General features: G+C 34.0%; 5 protein-coding genes across 7 annotated transcripts; 1 reads left to right on the forward strand and 4 right to left on the reverse strand.

Annotated features, from left to right (window-relative positions):
• Positions 1-362: 362 nt before the first annotated feature.
• Positions 363-4,001, reverse strand: LOC107423279 (signal peptidase complex subunit 3B). 3 transcript variants are annotated; one of them, XM_025075519.3, is made up of 6 exons: positions 3,743-3,996; positions 3,527-3,574; positions 2,841-2,903; positions 2,138-2,191; positions 1,144-1,230; positions 363-815 (listed from the first exon to the last, which is right to left on the reverse strand). In XM_025075519.3, the coding sequence occupies exons 1-6, from the start codon at positions 3,866-3,868 to the stop codon at positions 690-692; spliced, it is 504 nt and encodes a 167-aa protein (XP_024931287.1). In that variant the 5' UTR covers positions 3,869-3,996; the 3' UTR covers positions 363-689. The 3 variants fall into 3 exon arrangements, 2 of the variants coding, with proteins under 2 accessions (XP_024931287.1, XP_024931288.1); XR_003056562.3 differs by having other exon boundaries at positions 677-815; positions 965-1,230; positions 3,743-3,999; XM_025075520.3 differs by lacking the exon at positions 2,841-2,903 and having other exon boundaries at positions 3,743-4,001.
• A 519-nt stretch (positions 4,002-4,520) lies between these two features.
• Positions 4,521-6,699, reverse strand: LOC107423284 (probable aquaporin NIP7-1). The gene is made up of 5 exons (XM_016032820.4): positions 6,381-6,699; positions 5,609-5,833; positions 5,256-5,450; positions 5,089-5,150; positions 4,521-5,006 (listed from the first exon to the last, which is right to left on the reverse strand). Exons 1-5 carry the CDS (start codon positions 6,558-6,560, stop codon positions 4,784-4,786), a joined length of 885 nt encoding a protein of 294 aa, XP_015888306.1. The 5' UTR covers positions 6,561-6,699; the 3' UTR covers positions 4,521-4,783.
• A 3,391-nt stretch (positions 6,700-10,090) lies between these two features.
• LOC125423566 (probable aspartic proteinase GIP2) lies at positions 10,091-11,578 on the forward strand. Its single transcript, XM_048478185.2, has one exon. It carries the CDS (start codon positions 10,100-10,102, stop codon positions 11,414-11,416), a length of 1,317 nt encoding a protein of 438 aa, XP_048334142.2. The 5' UTR covers positions 10,091-10,099; the 3' UTR covers positions 11,417-11,578.
• Positions 11,579-14,298: 2,720 nt separating this feature from the next.
• LOC107423283 (probable aspartic proteinase GIP2) lies at positions 14,299-15,729 on the reverse strand. The gene has a single exon (XM_060816047.1). It carries the CDS (start codon positions 15,727-15,729, stop codon positions 14,398-14,400), a length of 1,332 nt encoding a protein of 443 aa, XP_060672030.1. The 3' UTR covers positions 14,299-14,397.
• Positions 15,730-17,788: 2,059 nt separating this feature from the next.
• On the reverse strand, positions 17,789-18,904 carry LOC132803172 (probable aspartic proteinase GIP2). Its single transcript, XM_060815443.1, has one exon. It carries the CDS (start codon positions 18,902-18,904, stop codon positions 17,789-17,791), a length of 1,116 nt encoding a protein of 371 aa, XP_060671426.1.
• Positions 18,905-19,900: the final 996 nt, after the last annotated feature.

Below are 19,900 nucleotides of genomic sequence, written 5' to 3' on the forward strand. Positions count from 1 at the left end.
TGCCATTGCCTAGATTGTTGTTAATTAATCCGGAAAACTTAGCTTGAGGTTTCGATACTAAGGTTTCGATACTAACAGTGTATACTTGAGGTTTCGATACTAACGGCGTATACATGTTTTATTATTATCAAGAAACTAGTTCTACTTCTTTCTCAACTTAGATTAGTATTTCATAACTGATAAAAATAAAATAAAGAGATAAATATCGAAAAACATTCCCCAATTTATTTATATAATTCAAATTTGGCCTCTAAGGCCATTGTGTGGAACCCATCTCCCGAGCCTTGGAACAATCCCAAAGTTTTTTAGATAGGGTTTTTGAATACAAGAACTTTTGATGTGTGGAGTTCTCAATATCAATAAGCTCCAAATAAAACTGTTTTCTTCATTTCATTCTCTGTTTGGACTTGCTTTCTCTGTTCTATACATGTTTGGCACATAAAATGGCCTGAATGATAAACCCCAAGACAAACAACATTTGGGAACTTCAATTGGTATATCCACCACCACACATTCAGATAATGGACCGTTGGTCAAAAAAAAAAAAAAAAAAAAAAGTCACTATATGCTTTCTCAAAATTTTCCGCTAGTTCAGACAAAATTTGATGTTCCTATTCAAATTAGTCAAGCCTCTGATGTCTCCTTGCCTAACAAGAATTGTATTTTAGCTGCATGGAAACACATGGAGCCTATATATATTCTACTGGCAGACGGTATGCTGTCATGACCATTTTGTCGGCAAACATCTTTCCAGTCTTGGGGATGACATACCAGTGAAATGTCAAGTTAAATTCCTTCCCCAGTAGATTGCTTACCTGAAAGCAAATACAAGAAGACAAGTGTTTCGCATACTCTTTATAAATATATAACTTGTAATGCTACAATTCCATTATTGATTGTGAAAAAAATTATCTTTTAAAAGTCTACAGTCAATGATCTATGTATAATGAATCCCAATAATAACCTCATAATGACGTGCATATAGCAGAGTTGAGATATTGGTGCTGTATTTGACAAGGATAGGATGCCTCAAAAAGTGATAAGGAGAGTTTGGATGCGTTTGTGTCAGATGTGCTACTCTTGACTTTCATATGAAAGGAGCCAATAACACAGAATATAAACAATTTTGTATAGAAAGCTTGCCTCATCAGTAAACCTGTACTTGTTAATGGTTTGGATCCAGAACTTTGGATTTTTCTTAGATGGTAGTATATCATCCCATAAGGAAACCTGTTTCATGACCGTAAAACCAATAAATCCATTGAATATGTGAAGACAAGGCAAAAAATGATGAAATGCATAAAATCAATAAATCCATTGAATATCTGAACACAATGCCAAAAAAAGAAATGTTTCAGAAAGGCATGAACAAGAAGCATCCACAAAGTGGTAGTGACATGCCATGCAGATATTCTCTGCTTTACCTCTGTTTTCCAAGAATTAGATGTTTTCCATTATCATTTCCAGGAGAATTTGCTCAAGAGGAAGTTATGAATGTCACCATTCAATAGTTTAAATGAAAATGAGTAATGGATTGAAATTTATGTACTCAAAAAGTTACATATATAAAATGCCTCGTAATATCAGGATGGCAGTATCAGGATGCGTTGTAAGATTCCATTTCATTTATACACAGAGGAAGAAGGGGGAAAAAACAAAGGACCTAGAAAATGTTTGAATCTAATTATCCATGCAACAGAAAATAAAAAGTTGCAGTTTTTGTCCATTTATCTCAAACTATGACTATAAGCACCATGATAGGCGTGGAAAATGCTCTTCTTATACTAGGGCTTTCTCTATGCTTAAGGAAACCAAAATAAGCCCTTGCAATTATGGGCTTACATAACCTAAAACAATGCCAAAAGATTGCTTTCCTTTTCTTTATAGCCCTTACCTTCACATACTTTTGCAATGCCAAAATAATTTCAAAAATTTAATTCAAGCGAAATGGAATCAAAAGATTATAGCTGCTACAGACCAAGAAAGGAACTAACAGGCTGCTGTGCTACCTAGAACTTACAAGACCATTATTTTAACCTTCCAGATACAATATTAAAGATAATTCACGAATAAAATTATGTTGCAATATATGCAGCAGAACAATATATTGAAAAAGAGTGGCAAGTGGCAACAATACCTGGTTCAGAGCATTTTGTGGGGTTTCATATTCGGCAGCTAGGAAAACAAATACCTGTAACATTTAATTAACTGTGAGAGAAATACAGCAAAGAAAGTATCCAACTAACCACATGAACTTTGTAAATGACAAGAAAAGACAGGATGCTGCAAATGGAAGACATTTTGAATTAAAGCAAGCATGTGACAGATGTGTTCAGCAAATTCAGGCACCAAATTCTTACCTAAAGATATAAAATGATAAAAATTTAACTACAGCTTAACGAAGATAGTGTATTACAAGGAAACGGAATATAATGTTTGACTCCTATGAAACTTTGATGATATAAAATAAAAAAGAAAACTTAAATAACTTGATTTTTCTTATCAAAATGCCAAAATCATAGAAGATTGACATATGTAATGGGTGGAAATCATTGACAATCACATGCGAAAGCCTGATGTGAGAAACTGCTACTTTCTTACCTCCTCAGACCATATTACATGCAATAATAGCTTTTTTTGTATCACAGAGCAAGTAAAACTCAAATTTATCTGGTGATTGAAACCAAGTATTTTCACGATGATTTGACAGTGACAGCAAAGACTATTAACTAGTTAGTTAATGAGCCCTACAACATGTGGACACAGGACACGAACACATGAATATCCCAGGACAAACATGACCCTGGAAGATGAAGCATATAGATAGTTGATTGACAAACCGCCTTTGTATTCCACGTTAACATTGACTGGAAGTCAGCTGAAATATTCAATAGCAAGCTGACCTGTATGAAGAAGAAGCTAAAAGGTAATTCAGAACGTCCTTAAGAAAATAGATCATAACCCTTAAGGGACATACAGACAAACAAGTGGAAAACATTATTAACACAGAAATCAATTAAAAAAAGAAAAAAAAAAAAAACTATAATCACTAGCAATACATTTGCAAGTTTAGCCACTATTATATTTAAAGTTGGTAGCAAATAACAAAAGCAATTCCAAGAGACCCACTTCGCTCTATAATGAAATCTAGCCATATCAGATTGGAGTATTTCTATTCTTAAGGACATGGATTCACGGACAGGTGAAACAAGTCCTTCAACAGTAAGCAATGTCTGGATTTGAGCCAGAGTCTATAGCCCACCCAAAGAAAAAGAAAAAAAAAAGACGTTACATGGTCAAGCACAATGAAGAACAACCACACCCTAAATCTCAAAATAAAACCGATTATCATCTAGTAATTCCACGCTCTAAATTCTCGAATATATCAGAAAATACATACAGATTTTTAAATCTTCCCCGGAGAACCATCATTTCGTTTACACTTTTTGACAAACTTTTTCTTCCAAGACAAAGACATAAATACACACATACACAAAATAACACGAAATTAGGAAAAAAAGAATACCTCGTCATTCCCAGTAGGCTGCTTCCGAAACCAATTGACATTTAGAACCTGCAGAACAAGAAAACTCTTTTAAAATTTTCATAACCAACACTCTAAATTCTAAAGCCAGCTAAAAGAAACAAATACGAGAACGCAAACCCATTTACACCATCCACGTATAAATGAAAAAAAAAAAAAAAAAGAGAGAGAAATTCAGAGAGAAAGATAGAGAGAGACCTGAACACTGACGGATGGTGATGGGACGTTGAGATTGTCAGGAAGAGAAGCCATGGCGCATATTAGAGCCAACAAGGTCACGCCCAATGTCAGCACTCCATGGACTCTGTACCCTACTGTATACATTTTCACTTCTCTCTCTCTCTCTCTCTCTCGCTTTCTCTCTCTCAGTCTCTCTAATGGAGTCGGAGAATTCTTCCACTCTTTTCTCCCACTGGAAGTGAGTGTGTGAATATCAAAGATGGTCTGAGAGCGGTCTTTACCAGTCCGTTTGGGTTCGGGTTAGGCTGGAAAGATGGCGTAAATATTTGGGTCGGGTCCCTCAAAATTGGATCCATTGAGCCTTATAATTACTGGGTCAACTTTTTTTTTTTTTTTTTTAAGCATTGATTTTTCTAATTAAATACTGAATACACCAAATATCATATTATTTGTTTAATAAAAAAAATAATAATAAATTATTATTTCTCTAATGTATATACCAAATACTTAAAGTTAAAGCTAAAATCATTGACAGTAAATCTGCTCCTTCAAAACATTACTGGTGGAGATTATATATGGGGAAAAATTATTTGGTTACCTGGTCTTTTTAGAAAACCTATACAAGTAAATAAATCTATGACCAATTAAGTCCTCATTTTAGGCATGGATCACAAATTGATGACATATAACATTTTTTTTGAAGTTATTATATGTTGCCAACAACCTGTATTATTTTCTCACATAGCAAATTAGCAATCTCATTAAAATTAAAAAAAAAATAAAAAAAAAGAAGAAGTTAAAATAACACTTTCTTTTAATTAATTCTCTTCGAGTACATAAACTTGCTAAAATCGTGCGGTTCTGCTTTTGCCATAGAGTTTCAACGGCTATTGTCTATCTGAAAGTACATTACAAAAGAAAATAAACCTAACCAGGAGGACTAAAATGCTCAAGACAAGTATTTATATACAAACGTATCCTTAAAAGCTTCTTAGGACTTTAGTAGTTAGGATTCATTTAACAATGGCTGCACCAAGTACATTTTTCTTCTGCATTTAACTAACTTGATCTGAAGGCCAAAGACTGGCCAAGTAAACAGGTGTTTGGAGAGGTAGCAGGACAAATTGGTGGGTGTCTTAGCCTCAAGAAACGAAATACTAGAGCACCAAACACAGCTCCAATAGTTGGGGCAGTTATATAAATCCATATGCTTTTAAAATTCCATGAAACAATTGCAGGTCCTACTGACCTTGCTGGGTTCATTGATCCTCCTGAAACTGGCCTGAAATTCATAACCAGATTTGATTTATTATTGACTAAAAAAGAAAAGGAAAGCAAAAATAAAAGGAAATAAATTGACATACCCTGTGATTAACACAGCAAGTCCAATTGAAATACCAACAACAAAACCAGACAAATGTCCCACCTGCATGAAAAATAAGTTTTCCAAATAATGGAGATTAAGCCCCGATTAAAGATGACTTCAATCATTGTTTAAAGCAAAAGAGAAATATGTGAATATTTTTCTTACAGATTGAGCTTGTTGAGTCAATGAAGCAGCGACAAACATAATGATGAAAGTTGCTATAAGCTCCACAAAAAAGGCAGAAGTACTGCCTTGTAAAGGTCTAGTGGTCATGAGGTCTGATTTTATGCCATAAACTAACATGCCTGAATAGGTTGCCATTACAGAACCCATTATTTGTGCAAATATGTAAGGAGCAACCTTTAAGATAACAAAGAACACCATTATTTTGGGGTCTACACACCTTAAACCGAATTTAAAAAAAAAAAAAATATATGTTTTCAAAAACCAAAGAAAAAAAAAGTTTTCAAAAACCAAAATCCAAGCTCTTAAATAAACAGATTAGAATGATTAAGTACCCTGGACCATGGAAAATGACCAAAGATTGCAAAAGCAATTGTGACTGCAGGGTTAACATGTGCACCAGAAATCGATCCTATAGAGAAAATCACAACAACTACTGTTAGACCTGCTGTGCTAGCATATTCCAAAAGACCGACTTCTCCTTTCATCAGCTGTGTGCTTGCTATGATCCCACAGACGCAGAACATCAGAATAAAAGTCCCTACCATTTCTGCCAAAACCTGCATATATATATATATATACAAATGGTAAACATTGAACCCTATCTTAGATTACATCAAATCACATTAAGGTTTTAAAATATGTTATCATAAGTAACAACTTAGGAAAAGAGAAAGTTCAACAAGTGCTTTACCACCAAATTAAGGTTTTCTATTCATTGCTCAAAGGTAAAGTTTCAAAAACTTATAGGTATGTTTAAAAACACTAATATGCCTATCTTGTTTAATAACACGCAAATTTTTGAAGATCCTTTTAAGAGAAAAATGAAGTTTAGCAATGATAAAATCAATGTGTTGAATAGTGCATTGGCTTTCCCTTTGGTAGGCCTTCTTTAGGCCTTTCTCTGCCTTTTTTTCTTCTTGACACTACACCAGCAACAACAAAAATAATAATCTGTTGATGTAGAAATCATCTTAGGATGCTAAGTTGATAGATAAGCAAAATATGCTGTTTTCAGACCCAAACCAATTACCATAACAATCTAAAACCCATCATTAGAAAGCAGATGGATAAGAAAATCAACCAAGTTCTTAAAGATTCACTTACCCCACGTCCAAAATTCGGTTCTATTCCATTTGGAAAGCAAAGGAAGGGAGAGTTTTTCAAGACACTTCCGCTTTCTGACATTGCAGTAGAACCCATTTCTTGATCATCTTTAGATTCACCACTACTTGTTGCATAGTTTGAGAGATCAGTAGATGGTTGCTCTTCAAATAAGGCTTTCATGGTCAAGCTTAATTTTTCCTGCACTTAGCTAAAATGGAACACAGAGTTTTCAGTTCAAGTTTAAGGAATCTGAAAACTGAGTCTTTAAAGATTTACTGAGCCTAACCTTAAGAAAGCTAAAGACGTGCAAAGATTGTGGAGAACAGAAAAAAGTTGAAATGTTTAATTTAATTTATATTATATTATATCATGTCTGATTGAATCATTGGGTCTAACAAATTAGATGGTTTAAATAGGTAAAATACTAAAAGTTGTTAGTTGCTCACACAGTTTTGGTTCTTTGAGAGAAGGGCTTCAAAGTTTCAGATTAGAAGTTGGAAAAACTTTTCAACACAATTCTTGTGATTCCTCTTGAAATGTGGAATAGACTAAATTGTGCTTCTTACCTGTTCCATTTTAAAAGGTGAACCAATTTTTTTCCCCCTAAACTTTAAAATTTGGTTGCCTTGCCTTCCATTTCATTTTCTTTATCCCACTGAAATGTTTGGTCATGGTTTTATGTACTTCCTGTGAAATACCCCAAATTCTGTACATTTAATGCTTATGACTAGTTGCCTTAGTTTTTATGATTAAATCAGTCAACAAATTCTGTATTCATCCCTCCTGATTCTGATTAAATAAGTTGGTTACTTTTAAAGTAGCATAACTATATTTTTTTATGTGTGTTTGTATTCTTTAGAAGGGTTGTTTCACAAGCTAGATATATAAGAATGCTTGTCAAGGTATCAAATGGCTTGGCCAATTATACAATTATTAACAATGATGGGTCCCAAACAGAATGAGAGAAAAGGAAGATCATCGTCCACACCAAAGATTGAGATTCCTACTCAGTAGCCACTTTCAAGTTTGACATTGAAATTTCATTTGCATGGGCTCCAATCCTAGACCGGGCCAGAAGTGTCCAAAAGTATGAACGGTCCAAATGGAAGATAATTGAGAGCTTTCATTTAAAACAAAAAAAATCCAATTTTTTGGACCTTAAAAGTTTCCATTTAAATCAACCTTCTTTATTGATTTGGATCAAAATATAGAATGGCGGGTGAGAAGACTAAACTCATATGGGACGTAGGCAGGATTGCTTGCATACCAAGCACGAATATTTCAAATGCTTGTGAAATTTATCTACGAAAAAAAGGAACTCCGCTCTTGTTTATGATACCATTAAATGCCATTTTAATTGCTAACAAATTTTCTTCATATAGTTGTAACAGGGCAATTGGCATATAAAGTTCTAGTTACCTTGAATAAATAGCTGAAAACCAAAATAGTCACACTAAATCTCACCCGTTGGATATGCACAAAAAAAAAAAAAAATGCATATGATCCAATTTGATCATTCTGACCTAGTAAAGTAACTTGTTATATATACAAGTTGCAAACATGTCTATGCACATTGGATAACCGTTGTGTACATAATTTGGTTTTCTAAATACCCTCACAATTTGTCAAGTTTCTCAATTACCAAATCTCATAGTCCAAGATCTCAACTTTTCCTCTTCATCAAGTTCATGATAACCTTCCTCAATTTCCATGAGTACACTATCTCATCCGATCTTGATGCTCCTCTTCTATGGCATTCATGCAAACTTCCTCACCCACCATTTGGTTGTTTCTATCGTGAATGCTCCAATGCCATTGTTCAAGCATCCCCAATTATAATTTTCCAGAATACTATATTGGACTTAAAGGACAGAGACTATCCCTTTTAAGTAATTGATTCATTAGGAAATGTTGGTGTGAAGCATAACACGGTAGTCCCTTATACTAATAGAGTATTTGTGAAAGACTTTGGAAGAGCTACAATTCCTTCCTAGAATGAAAACTGTGAAGCCATTTGGTCTCTGCCTCTATGCTAGTGCAACTGGGTGGAGCAGAGTGGATTTACACGTTCCTGAGTTTGATTTGGTTGGGAGAGATGTGACATTCTTGGCCTTTGTTAATCGTGGGAAGATGGCTAAAGTTTGATCTGGTTGAGTTCAAGTTGGGTTTATAATTTAATTCTTCGTTATACTTTGTTAGAACTATATGTGGTAGCTTCAATTTTTACACCTGGGGGGCTTGACTCTTTTTGTGTTTTCCTCAAGCAATATCCATATTAAGCTCTGTAGGCAAAGAAGTCAACCCTTTTAGAAAATAAAGTGGATGAATAAATCATAATCGTATATATATACAATAATCTCTTTCTTTATGGATAAATGCAATTATAAGCTATTTCAATTAAAAAAGAATTAGAAAACAATGTAATAATAAATCAACTATATGGTGCTCTAGTTTACACTTTACACATGTATTTATGTGTGTGTAAGTGTGTGTGTGTTTTCTTTTTTGAAAATAAAATCTTTTCGATCACTTGACTAGCGCTTTTGACATTTTTAGAGCTAATTGGAGTTTGGAATCAGTAGTAAAGCCATAGACTTTAATGGTTTTTTTCGATGAAGGCCTACAAAGACCACATGTAGAATTCTGGGCTCAGCCAAAGAAATTCTTGTCTATGGAATACTAATCTATGAATTAGGGACCATTATAATCTATTGGAGAAGCACAATAAAAAAGCCTTTGAGCATCCCACCAAAAACCAGTAGCTATCTAGCTCAATGAATAATGCAATTTTCTTTTCTTTTATTTTCTTTTATTTTATTTTTTTCTGAAATATAGAATTTGGCTGTGAAGGTATGACTGATATATCAAATCTTATGTTCATGCCAAAAATGGCGTAAATGACATCATGTATATCTACAATCTTGCTTTGATTTGTTCTTTTCTCCAGAAACGATCACACGACAATTACTCCGTGATTAAATGCTCAAAGTCATGAGTCGTCGACATGTATAATTTTTAAATTATTTATTTATTTATTTGTTCTTTAAAATAAACTGGGAAAAAGAAGACGTGATAGTCTCTAGCAAGCAATTTATATAATTGTTACAGCTAATGATAGAATATAAAAAATATATCATTTATTATATTAAAAAATTGTACAAATGAGATTTAATAGATTGTCAATGCAAAGACGGATGTCATATCAATTTTTTTTTTTTTTTGAAAAATTAATTTCAATGTCACAAATACTATGTTCATATTAATCACTGAAGGTAGCTAGATAGAAAGTAATTGGAAATATCATATTCTTGAGTAAAAAGATGGTCTGCGTCTTTTTTGAATTAGCAGAGTAGCAACTGAGGCATATACTTCTGTCAGATATGATATAGATTGCAGCATATGCAGAGCAAATGCAGCAAAAGATTAACCTGAAGATCACACATTACTAAATCTGTTTTTCTTTCTTTATTTTGTTTTAGCAACATAACCTAACATTATCGATAAGAAGACAAGTAATTTGAAAAACCAAAAGTCAAACAAACAAACAAACAAAGAGTTTAAAAAATAAGAGTCCAGCTGGCACTCCCAGTTCATCATCTTTGACTATTTGGAAGCATATTCTTCAAAAATACCAAATCTGCAAGCAATAATGGCTTTAAAAAGCCATATTCACTCTATTACTTCTTCATCCTCATCAACTTCTTAGTCATTTCCCAACAATGGCTTCCCTATCCTCCTTCAGTTTCCTTCTTTTCTCTTCTATTCTCTTTCCCATGATCTCCTTCTCCATCGCCCAAACTTCATTCCGACCCAAAGCCCTCCTTCTTCCTGTAACCAAAGACTCTTCCACACTCCAATACCTTACACAAATTAACCAAAGAACTCCTCTAGTCCCCATTCAACTTACACTAGGTCTTGGCAATGCATTCCTTTGGGTAGATTGCGAGCAAGGTTATGTCTCATCCACATATAAGCCTGCTCGTTGTCGCTCGGCTCAGTGCAATCTTGCTCAATCCAAGGCTTGTGGGGAGTGCTTTTCTCCTCCTAAACCAGGCTGCAACAACAACACTTGTAGTCTCCTTCCAGACAATACCATAACCAACACTGGCACAATTGGTGAGCTAGCACAAGACATTGTCTCTATTCAATCCACCAACGGGTCTAATCCAGGCAGAGTGGTCTCTGTCCCAAACCTGCTGTTTGCTTGTGCCCCAAGCTTCCTCTTGGAAGGCTTGGCTAGTGGTGTCAAAGGTATGGCTGGTCTCGGAAGGACTAAAATGGGCCTCCCTTCGCAATTTTCTGCTGCTTTTACTTTCGATAGGAAGTTTGCCATCTGCTTGAGCTCTTCAACAAGATCTAATGTTGTCGTATTCTTCGGGGATGGACCTTATGTGTTTCTTCCTAGGAACTTTGATTTGTCAGAGTCTTTGATTTATACACCACTATTTATCAACCCTGCAAGCACTGCAGGTGCTTTCTTCGAAGGCGAAAAATCAGCAGAGTATTTCATCGGAGTGAAGTCCATTAAGATCAACAACGAAACTGTTCGATTAAATACTTCGTTGCTATCCATTGACAGCAAAGGAAATGGAGGAACAAAGATCAGCACAGTGAAGCCCTATACAGTTTTGGAAACCTCCATTTACAGTGCTGTGGTTGATGCATTTGTGAAAGTGCTAGCGAAAGTCAAGAGAGTAGCGGCAGTGCCACCATTCGGGGCTTGTTTTAACTCAAGCAACATCGGTAGTACTCGAGTCGGTCCAGCAGTGCCGGACATTGATCTTGTGTTGCAGAGCAACAGTGTGTTCTGGAGGATATTTGGAGCTAATTCAATGGTTCAAGTTAGTGAGGATGTTCTTTGTCTTGGATTTGTTGATGGAGGTGTAAAACCAAGGACTTCCATTGTGATTGGAGGACATCAATTGGAGGACAATCTTTTACAATTTGATATAGCTACAAACAGGCTTGGATTTAGCTCTTCATTGTTGTTCAGACAGACAACTTGCTCCAATTTCAACTTCACAAGTAATGCTTGAATTAAGCAATTAAAAGCAAATCCCATATTATTACTACGATTGTTGAATTTTCAATTAGTTCATATGTGGTTGTGGAAACCCTTCTAACTGGACTTTCCTTTAAAAGTCAGAAGAAAGCGTGGCTGGATTTGAATAAGACTTTCCTCTGCAAAATATTAATGTATTTCCGAATTAGTTGATGTGTATTATTTTTTATAATAATTTGCTTATAGTTTTCTTGATATGGATATGGATATATATATATATATATATTAGCAAAATTCTGTTTTAAATAATGTTGGACAAATTCCCCTGCGGAGTAAGGCGTTGAATGTGGTGCATTAAGTATGTCAAAAAGCAGATTGCTAATTGATATTTTCAATTAAGCAACTGTTTTAAGTTGAATAAACAATTTTTATAATATGATTATTCACATATAAGATTGACTCTTTGAGTTTTCTTGTTTAGGGTGTATACAGGTTACATATAATAAAGTATTTTTGTAGACAATATAATAAAGTATGTTACTCTTAAACAGATTATTGATTTATCTATTAGTTATTAAATTCTGTACAGCTAAGCTTTGAATTAGATAAAGTAAAGCCACCATATATATTTTATGTGGCGGACCGCATGGAATTAACTCAAGTCTATCTTATTTTGGTTCTTTCAAGTCTATCTTATTTTGGTACTTTCGTATAATATATACATATATATTATCACAACTTAAGGAAGGAGGTATTTTTATCCAAATTGAAATATGAATTCAGGATATAAAAATGTATAATTAATGATTTTGAAGTGGCTTGTTCATCATATTTCAGTTTGTAGTTCAATATGATTATATCAATGCATGTATAATCCCATATATTTCAAGTTACATAATATATATGTTTTATCATGTTAAATAAATTAAACAGCTTGATCCTAAGTTCATGCTAGCTAGTATTTTTTATTTCAAAAGATTAAAAAAAAAAAAAATTGAAAAAAATAGCTAGTATTCTTGTGTGGGACTAATTTTTTACACAACCTCATTGTGAGATGAAGAGCCAAGGTCAGCGTTCCCGAAAGACAAAAACAAGAGTCATCATTAATCAATATCATGTGGAGACTGTTATTAATAATTATGCTTTTGTAGTCCATAGTCCACATAAAATATGTTCTAATGACATTTAAAGAGAGACTAGTTAATACTTAATAACCTGGTTTAATTTTCTTCCAAAAAATAAAATAAAATGGTTTAACTAATAAGAAAATATGTGTTTTAATGTATAAATGAGTGTATGCTCTCCATTATTCCTGTCTCTTTATGTATATTTAATAGAGATCATATGTGGAAATAATCCGTTTAATTTGGGATCTCTATATCCCATACTCGCATAAATCCAACAACTAAAAACCAAAACAAAAGATGAGAGCTAGCTAGTATGATCAACAGTTTATTATTATATATGAAAGAAAAAGATAATTATACATAATCAAAATACCACTCTAACTTCAAAAAATTTATGTTGCTCTCCTGAAATCCAAATATATTTAAGTGCTGCTGATTATAATTGTTTTTAAGCAATAATATATTAGTTGTAATTGAAAGCTGATAAACTGTTGGAACAACTAGTTTGTCTAAAGAGCAGTGATACGCTGGTAAATCGAAACTTATAATTTTAAATATTATATTTATTTCAAAATCTATATTTTATTTATAATCTTTTAAAATACATTAACTCTTAATTTCTTTTATTTTTATAAAAGAGAAATGACTAACTTATTTTTTTATTTTTTTTTCTTTATTGAGAAATATTTCTTCAAATAATTATACAAATGTGTATCATTTAAATAAAATCTAAAAGCACGGTTTGTCTATAACTTCAAGTATATCATTTCAATTCAAACACTAGTTAATAACATCCACGAAACATATTTTTCGCAGGAAAAAAACCACATAAAGAAAATTATATACTAATAATTAGATCCAAATGCTAATAAAGGCAGAAAGATTTGAAAAAACCATTTCTAATGTGTGCTTGGCTCTCTCTCTATATGTATTATTTAAATGACAAAAAGAAGATCGCTTTACTATTTAACAAGTCATTATATCTTTATTCTCAACCAAAAAAAAAAAAAAAAAAAAAGTGTCATTATAATCTTTAACCTCGCATGTGCGGCACAATCAATGTCTGCTTCTTCTTCCTTCTTCTTCTTCTTTTTATTTTTTTATTTATTTTTTTAAATTTTTATTTGAGTTTTTTAATTTTATCTTAGTCACAGTTGAATTCATATTTATAAAAAATTATACTCAGAATTTATTTGTTAATTTTTTAGTTAATTTTTATAGATAAAAATCATAAATATCCTTATAACAAAGTTAAAAAAGTTTAACTGAAATTTATTTTTATTTATTTATTTTTTGGAAAAAATTAAAGTTTGCTTTGTTGTCATAATTACTGTGATGTGGTCACATTTAAAATATATTCTACTATTTCTTATATACACCCTTTATTTATGGAAAATAATAAGTCTTTAAAAAAAAAAAAAGGTACTTATATATGCTTATAATTTATGTAATAATCAACTTAATATACATTAATAAATACAAAAATGGATAAACAATTTGCTCATGGTGCATATCATATAATTCATGCTCAGGGAATCTGGGGCAAAATCATTCACCTTATAAAAGTAAAGCAGCAGTTATTAATTAAGCCAATATTTAGTCCGTTACTTTCAAAGAAAATCCTGATTATTAATTCAAATCAAACAGATTGAACGTGGAGAGAGAGGGCGAAAAAACAAGAAAAGAAAAAAAGAAAAGAGAGCTTGCTCAAACTTCAAATAAAAAGGTAATACTTAATAAAAATAAAGAAACAACCTACTTCACATGGATATCACCAACAAAAACCCACTTGACATGGACAGTCCGAGAACATAATCCATTATTTTTTTAGTCTCCAAACACACACTTCGATTATTCCATACATTTGAGTGGTACTGATAATTGCATCCTAAGCACTGTTACTTTTAAAATTAAAGTTGGAGCAAGTAGTTCTCATGAAGAACAGTGAGGAGCTGAATCCAAGCCTGTTGTTTGCTATATCAAATTGAAGAAGATTGTTTTCCAATTGATGCCCACCAATCACAATTGAAGTCACTGGTTCTATTCCACCATCAACAAATCCAAGACAACTAACATTTTCATTAACCTGAACCATAGAGTTGGCTCCATATATGTTCCACACCACATCTTCACTCTGCAGGACAAGATCAATGGACGGCACAGCAGGACCGACTCGAGTAACATCGATGTGGTTCGAGTCGAAGCAAGCTCCAAAGGGTGCCACAGCTGCTACCCTCGGGACTTTAGCCAGTGCTTTCACAAATGCACCAACCACAGCTTTGTAAATGGAGGTTTCTAATACTGTATAGGGATTGACTGTGCTAATCTTCGTTCCTCCATTGCCATTTTTGTCAATGTTTAGCAAAGAAGTATTGAAACGGACAACTTTGTTATTGATTTTTATGGACTTTACTCCAATGAAATACTCCGAAGACTTTTCGCCTTCAAAGTAAGACGCTGCTGTGCTTACAGGGTTGATGAAGAGCCGAGTATAGGTAAGTGACCTAGAGACATCAATACCGGGATTCAATACATAAGGCCCAGCACCGAAGAATACGACACCATTAGATGTTGTTGAAGAGCTCAAGCAAATGGCGAACTTCCTATCGAAGCTAAAAGCTGAAGAAAATTGGGAAGGAAGGCCAATTTTAGTCCTTCCTAGACCGGCCATACCCTTGACATCATTAGCCAAGCCTTCCAAAAGGAAAGTTGAGCCGCAAGTGAATAAGAAGTTGGACACAGAAACCATCTTACCGAGGTTAGACCCATCGGTGGATTGAACCGAGACAATGTCTTGGCCAAACTGACCAATGGTGCCGGTTTTAGTAACACTATTATCAGGGAAGAGACTGCAAGTGTTATTATAACAGCCTGGTTTAGGACGATCAGAAAAGCAGGACTCAGAACAAGACTTGGATTGAGCAAGGTTGCAAGGAGCTGAGTCGCAAATTGCAGGCTTATAGGTGGACGAGACATAGTCTTGGTCACAATCTACCCAAAGGAATTGACCCCCAAGGTCTAGTGTTAGTTTAACTGGGACTAGAGGTGTCCTTTGGCTTATATGGGTAAGGTATTGGAGGGTGGCAGAGTCTTTAGTCACAGGCAAAACTAAAGCCTTGGTTCTGGAAGAAGTAGTGCTGGCTATGGAGGGAGATAATATGGGAAAGAGAAGAGAACAGAAGAGAAGGAAACTGAAAGAGTAGTGGTAGAAGGAAGCCATTGATGGGGATGGAGTAAATATTGGAGTGCATGGCTATATTTATAGCTGCTTGATTGGAGTCCTTTTTCTTGAACTTGACCTATAAAAGTATAAAATGGGTTTGGGTCATTTTTAAATAGTATATGCTGCAAATTGGAGTGGAGACCTAGCTGCATTGATAACATGTTAATCATGTGGGGAATAGGGATGCCCTACGCTTGTCTTTTTCCTCTGTTTGTACCCTGTACTTAATTTATACTCATGTAGGTTTAATTATTACAGAATCAGGGAATATTGGTAATTAATTTCCAATTCACCACATATACTCACGATATAGTTTTTTTTTTTTTTTTCTTTTTCTTTTTATTCTTCATCCTAATGTTTTAATTTTAGGTCACTTGTTTGGATTGAGCAACTTGACTTTTATTTATTCTTCTTTGATGACTTCCGTGATCGAGATCTAACATGTCAATTTAACGAAATATTTTAAGTTTGAGCTCAAGGCCTTGTGTTTTGAATAAATATTTTTTAAGCTTCATTAAAAAAGAAAAAAGAAAAAGAAAAAAAGAAAAGAAGAGTTCATTATTATATCTTGTTTTTAGTGTTGGCAGCAAATGTCGGTCCTTAAATCTGACAAGTTTTCATAAAATAGAAGATAAAAAAAAGAAAAATAAAAAATGAAAGGGTATTTGCCCTTTTTTTCTCTTGAATTGTATATGTTTTGGCATTTTAGTTCATGAATTTTTTTTTTCGCATTTTGATCTTTGTAGTTAAATTTCATTTAAAAAATTGTCTTTAAAGTGTCAAAACATGATCAGGACTAATTGTGCAAGTGAAATTCAATTTAAAAACCCTTTATACAAGCAAAATTCAAATTTAGAAACCAAAATGTTAAAAAATTAAATTTAAATAATAAAATGTCAAAATAGAAATGCCCAGTTACCCAAAACTAAATGTACCTATTATTTTCACACACTTTTATGTGTATCACATCAAACGTACTCCACATTGGGCCATTCTTTTATATTTTTTTTGCTCTGTTTATACACTGAATTTATACTCAAGTAGGTTTAATTATTACAAAATCAGGGAATATTGGTAATTAATTTCCAATTCACTACATATACTCACGATATAGTTTTTTTTTTTTTTTTCCTATGTCTTTTTCTTTTTCTTCTTTATCCTAATATTTTAATTTTAAGTCACTTGTTTCGATTAAGCAACTTGACTTTTGTTTATTCTTCTTTGATGACTTCTCTCATCGAGATCTAACATATAAATTTAACGAAATATTTTAAGTTTGAGCTCTCGGCCTTGTGTTTTGAATAAATATTTTTTAAGTTTAATTAAAAAAAGAAAAATAAGAGTTCATTATTATATCGTGTTTTTCGTGCAGCACATGTGAGATCCTTAAATCTGACAAGTTTCCATAAAATAGAAGAGAAAAAAAAGAAAAAAATTAAAGGGTAATTGGCCCTTTTTCCTCTTGAATTATATATATATATATATATATATATTTTGGCATTTTAGTTTTTAAATTCTTTCTAGCATTTTGATCTTTGTTGTCAAATTTCATTTAAAAAATTGTCCTTAAAGTATCAAAACTAATTCTGTAAGCGAAATTCATTTTTGGAAACCTCCATTTACAGTGCTGTGGTTGATGCATTTGAAAGCGCTAGCGAAAGTCAAGAGAGTAGCGGCAGTGCCACCATTCGGGGCTTGTTTTAACTCAAGCAACATCGGTAGTACTCGAGTCGGTCCAGCAGTGCCGGACATTGATCTTGTGTTGTAGAGCAACAGTGTGTTCTGGAGGATATTTGGAGCTAATTCAATGGTTCAAGTTAGTGAGGATGTTCTTCGTCTTGGATTTGTTGATGGAGATGTAAAACCAAGGACTTCCATTGTGATTGGAGGACAATCTTTTACAATTTGATATAGCTACAAACAGGCTTGGATTTAGCTCTTCATTGTTGTTCAGACAGACAACTTGCTCCAATTTCAACTTCACAAGTAATGCTTGAATTAAGCAATTAAAAGCAAATCCCATATTAATACTACGATTGTTGAATTTTCAATTAGTTCATATGTGGTTGTGGAAAACCTTCCTACTAGACTTTCCTTTAAAAGTCAGAAGAAAACGTGGCTGGATTAGAGTAACATCGATGTGGTTCGAGTCGAAGCAAGCTCCAAAGGGTGCCACAGCTGCTACCCTCGGGACTTTAGCCAGTGCTTTCACAAATGCACCAACCACAGCTTTGTAAATGGAGGTTTCTAATACTGTATAGGGATTGACTGTGCTAATCTTCGTTCCTCCATTGCCATTTTTGTCAATGTTTAGCAATGAAGTATTGAAACGGACAACTTTGTTATTGATTTTTATGGACTTTACTCCAATGAAATACTCCGAAGACTTTTCGCCTTCAAAGTAAGACGCTGCTGTGCTTACAGGGTTGATGACGAGCCGAGTATAGGTAAGTGACCTAGAGACATCAATATCGGGATTCAATACATAAGGCCCAGCACCGAAGAATACGACACCATTAGATGTTGTTGAAGAGCTCAAGCAAATGGCGAACTTCCTATCGAAGCTAAAAGCTGAAGAAAATTGGGAAGGAAGGCCAATTTTAGTCCTTCCTAGACCGGCCATACCCTTGACACCATTAGCCAAGCCTTCCAAAAGGAAAGTTGAGCCGCAAGTGAATAAGAAGTTGGACACAGAAACCACCTTACCGAGGTTAGACCCATCGGTGGATTGAACGGAGACAATGTCTTGGCCAAACTGACCAATGGTGCCGGTTTTAGTAACACTATTATCAGGGAAGAGACTGCAAGTGTTATTATAATAGCATGGTTTAGGACGATTAGAAAAGCAGGACTCAGAACAAGACTTGGATTGAGCAAGGTTGCAAGGAGCTGAGTCGCAAATTGCAGGCTTATAGGTGGACGAGACATAGTCTTGGTCACAATCTACCCAAAGGAATTGACCCCCAAGGTTTAGTGTTAGTTTAACTGGGACTAGAGGTGTCCTTTGGCTTATATGGGTAAGGTATTGGAGTGTGGCAGAGTCTTTAGCCACAGGCGAAACTAAAGCTTTGGTTCTGGAAGAAGTAGTGCTGGCTATGGAAGGAGATAATATGGGAAAGAGAAGAGAACAGAAGAGAAGGAAACTGAAAAAGTAGTGGTGGAAGGAAGCCATTGATGGGGATGGAGTAAATATTGGAGTGCATGGCCATATTTATAGCTGCTTAATTGGAGTCCTTTTTATTGAACTTGACCTATAAAAGAATAAAATGGGTTTGGGTCATTTTTAAATAGTATAGGGATGTTAATTGGAGTGGAGACCTAGCTGGATTGATAACATGTTAATCATGTGGGGAATAGGGATGCCCTACGCTTAGTTGTTGTCAGGACCCGTCCAAGATTCCTCCCCGGAACCCTAGACAAGCTCTGATCCCAGGAAAATACCACCGAACTTTCCAACGGAAAATCCGGCAGCACCTCCCCTAAGGGTAGGACTTACCACAAATTTCCTGCACTGAAAACACACTTCTATATTCATCCCCTTATTCCTCCCACGATACTACAAATTGATTCCACAAATTTACAGCACTTCAAAGAATAACAGCAACTCAGTGCATAAATAATAACTACATGTCCAATACAGTATACAGAGCATTATACAAATGAATATAGAATTTTTACAATGACAGATAAAGAAGTAATACAAGATGAAGAGGAAAAAGGGAAAAAATACTTCTTGGACTTTCGGCAACGAACTGAGATGTTAGGCTCGCCCCGGACAATCAACGTCTCCCAACCTGGACCTAGGGGAACGGAATTTAAAAACGTGAGATGCTAATCATCTCAGTGAGTAACCCTATCTACTGAACACCTTTAATATTAATACTTTACCAAATAAAGGGATTTAATTAATCAATACTGAACAATTAAATAAATAAATAAATAAACAATTGAGGTAATAATTTCTCTCAAAATCCTCACTATTCACTCTGTTGGAAATGTTCCCCTTTTAAAACATTTTCACCAAAACCCGATATTCGTACATCCCGAAAACCAATGGATCAAATAATTTAATAAACAACAAATAAATAAATACCCCAAATATAATTAAAATGTAATAAATTATAATAAATAATTTTTGTATTCTTTGGGGTTTGAAATTTCTATCCGA

Source organism: Ziziphus jujuba, chromosome 3 (assembly GCF_031755915.1).
Source record: "Ziziphus jujuba cultivar Dongzao chromosome 3, ASM3175591v1".
Lineage (NCBI taxonomy): Eukaryota > Viridiplantae > Streptophyta > Magnoliopsida > Rosales > Rhamnaceae > Ziziphus > Ziziphus jujuba.

Bases quoted from the DNA above. Each gene is read 5' to 3' on its own strand.
- LOC132803172 (XM_060815443.1), bottom strand. From the start codon at position 18,904: ATGGCTTCCTTCCACCACTACTTTTTCAGTTTCCTTCTCTTCTGTTCT.
- LOC107423279 (XM_025075519.3), bottom strand. From the start codon at position 3,868: ATGTATACAGTAGGGTACAGAGTCCATGGAGTGCTGACATTGGGCGTG. The intron at 1,231-2,137 runs GTATTGTTGCCA...GTCATGAAACAG, and splicing joins CACAAAATGCTCTGAACCAG to GTTTCCTTATGGGATGATAT. The intron at 816-1,143 runs GCAAGCTTTCTA...ATTTGCTTTCAG, and splicing joins AGTACAGGTTTACTGATGAG to GTAAGCAATCTACTGGGGAA.
- LOC107423284 (XM_016032820.4), bottom strand. From the start codon at position 6,560: ATGAAAGCCTTATTTGAAGAGCAACCATCTACTGATCTCTCAAACTAT. The intron at 5,834-6,380 runs GTAAGTGAATCT...ATATATATGCAG, and splicing joins AACCGAATTTTGGACGTGGG to GTTTTGGCAGAAATGGTAGG. The intron at 5,007-5,088 runs GTATGTCAATTT...TATGAATTTCAG, and splicing joins CTTGCTGTGTTAATCACAGG to GCCAGTTTCAGGAGGATCAA.
- LOC125423566 (XM_048478185.2), top strand. From the start codon at position 10,100: ATGGCTTCCCTATCCTCCTTCAGTTTCCTTCTTTTCTCTTCTATTCTC.
- LOC107423283 (XM_060816047.1), bottom strand. From the start codon at position 15,729: ATGGCTTCCTTCTACCACTACTCTTTCAGTTTCCTTCTCTTCTGTTCT.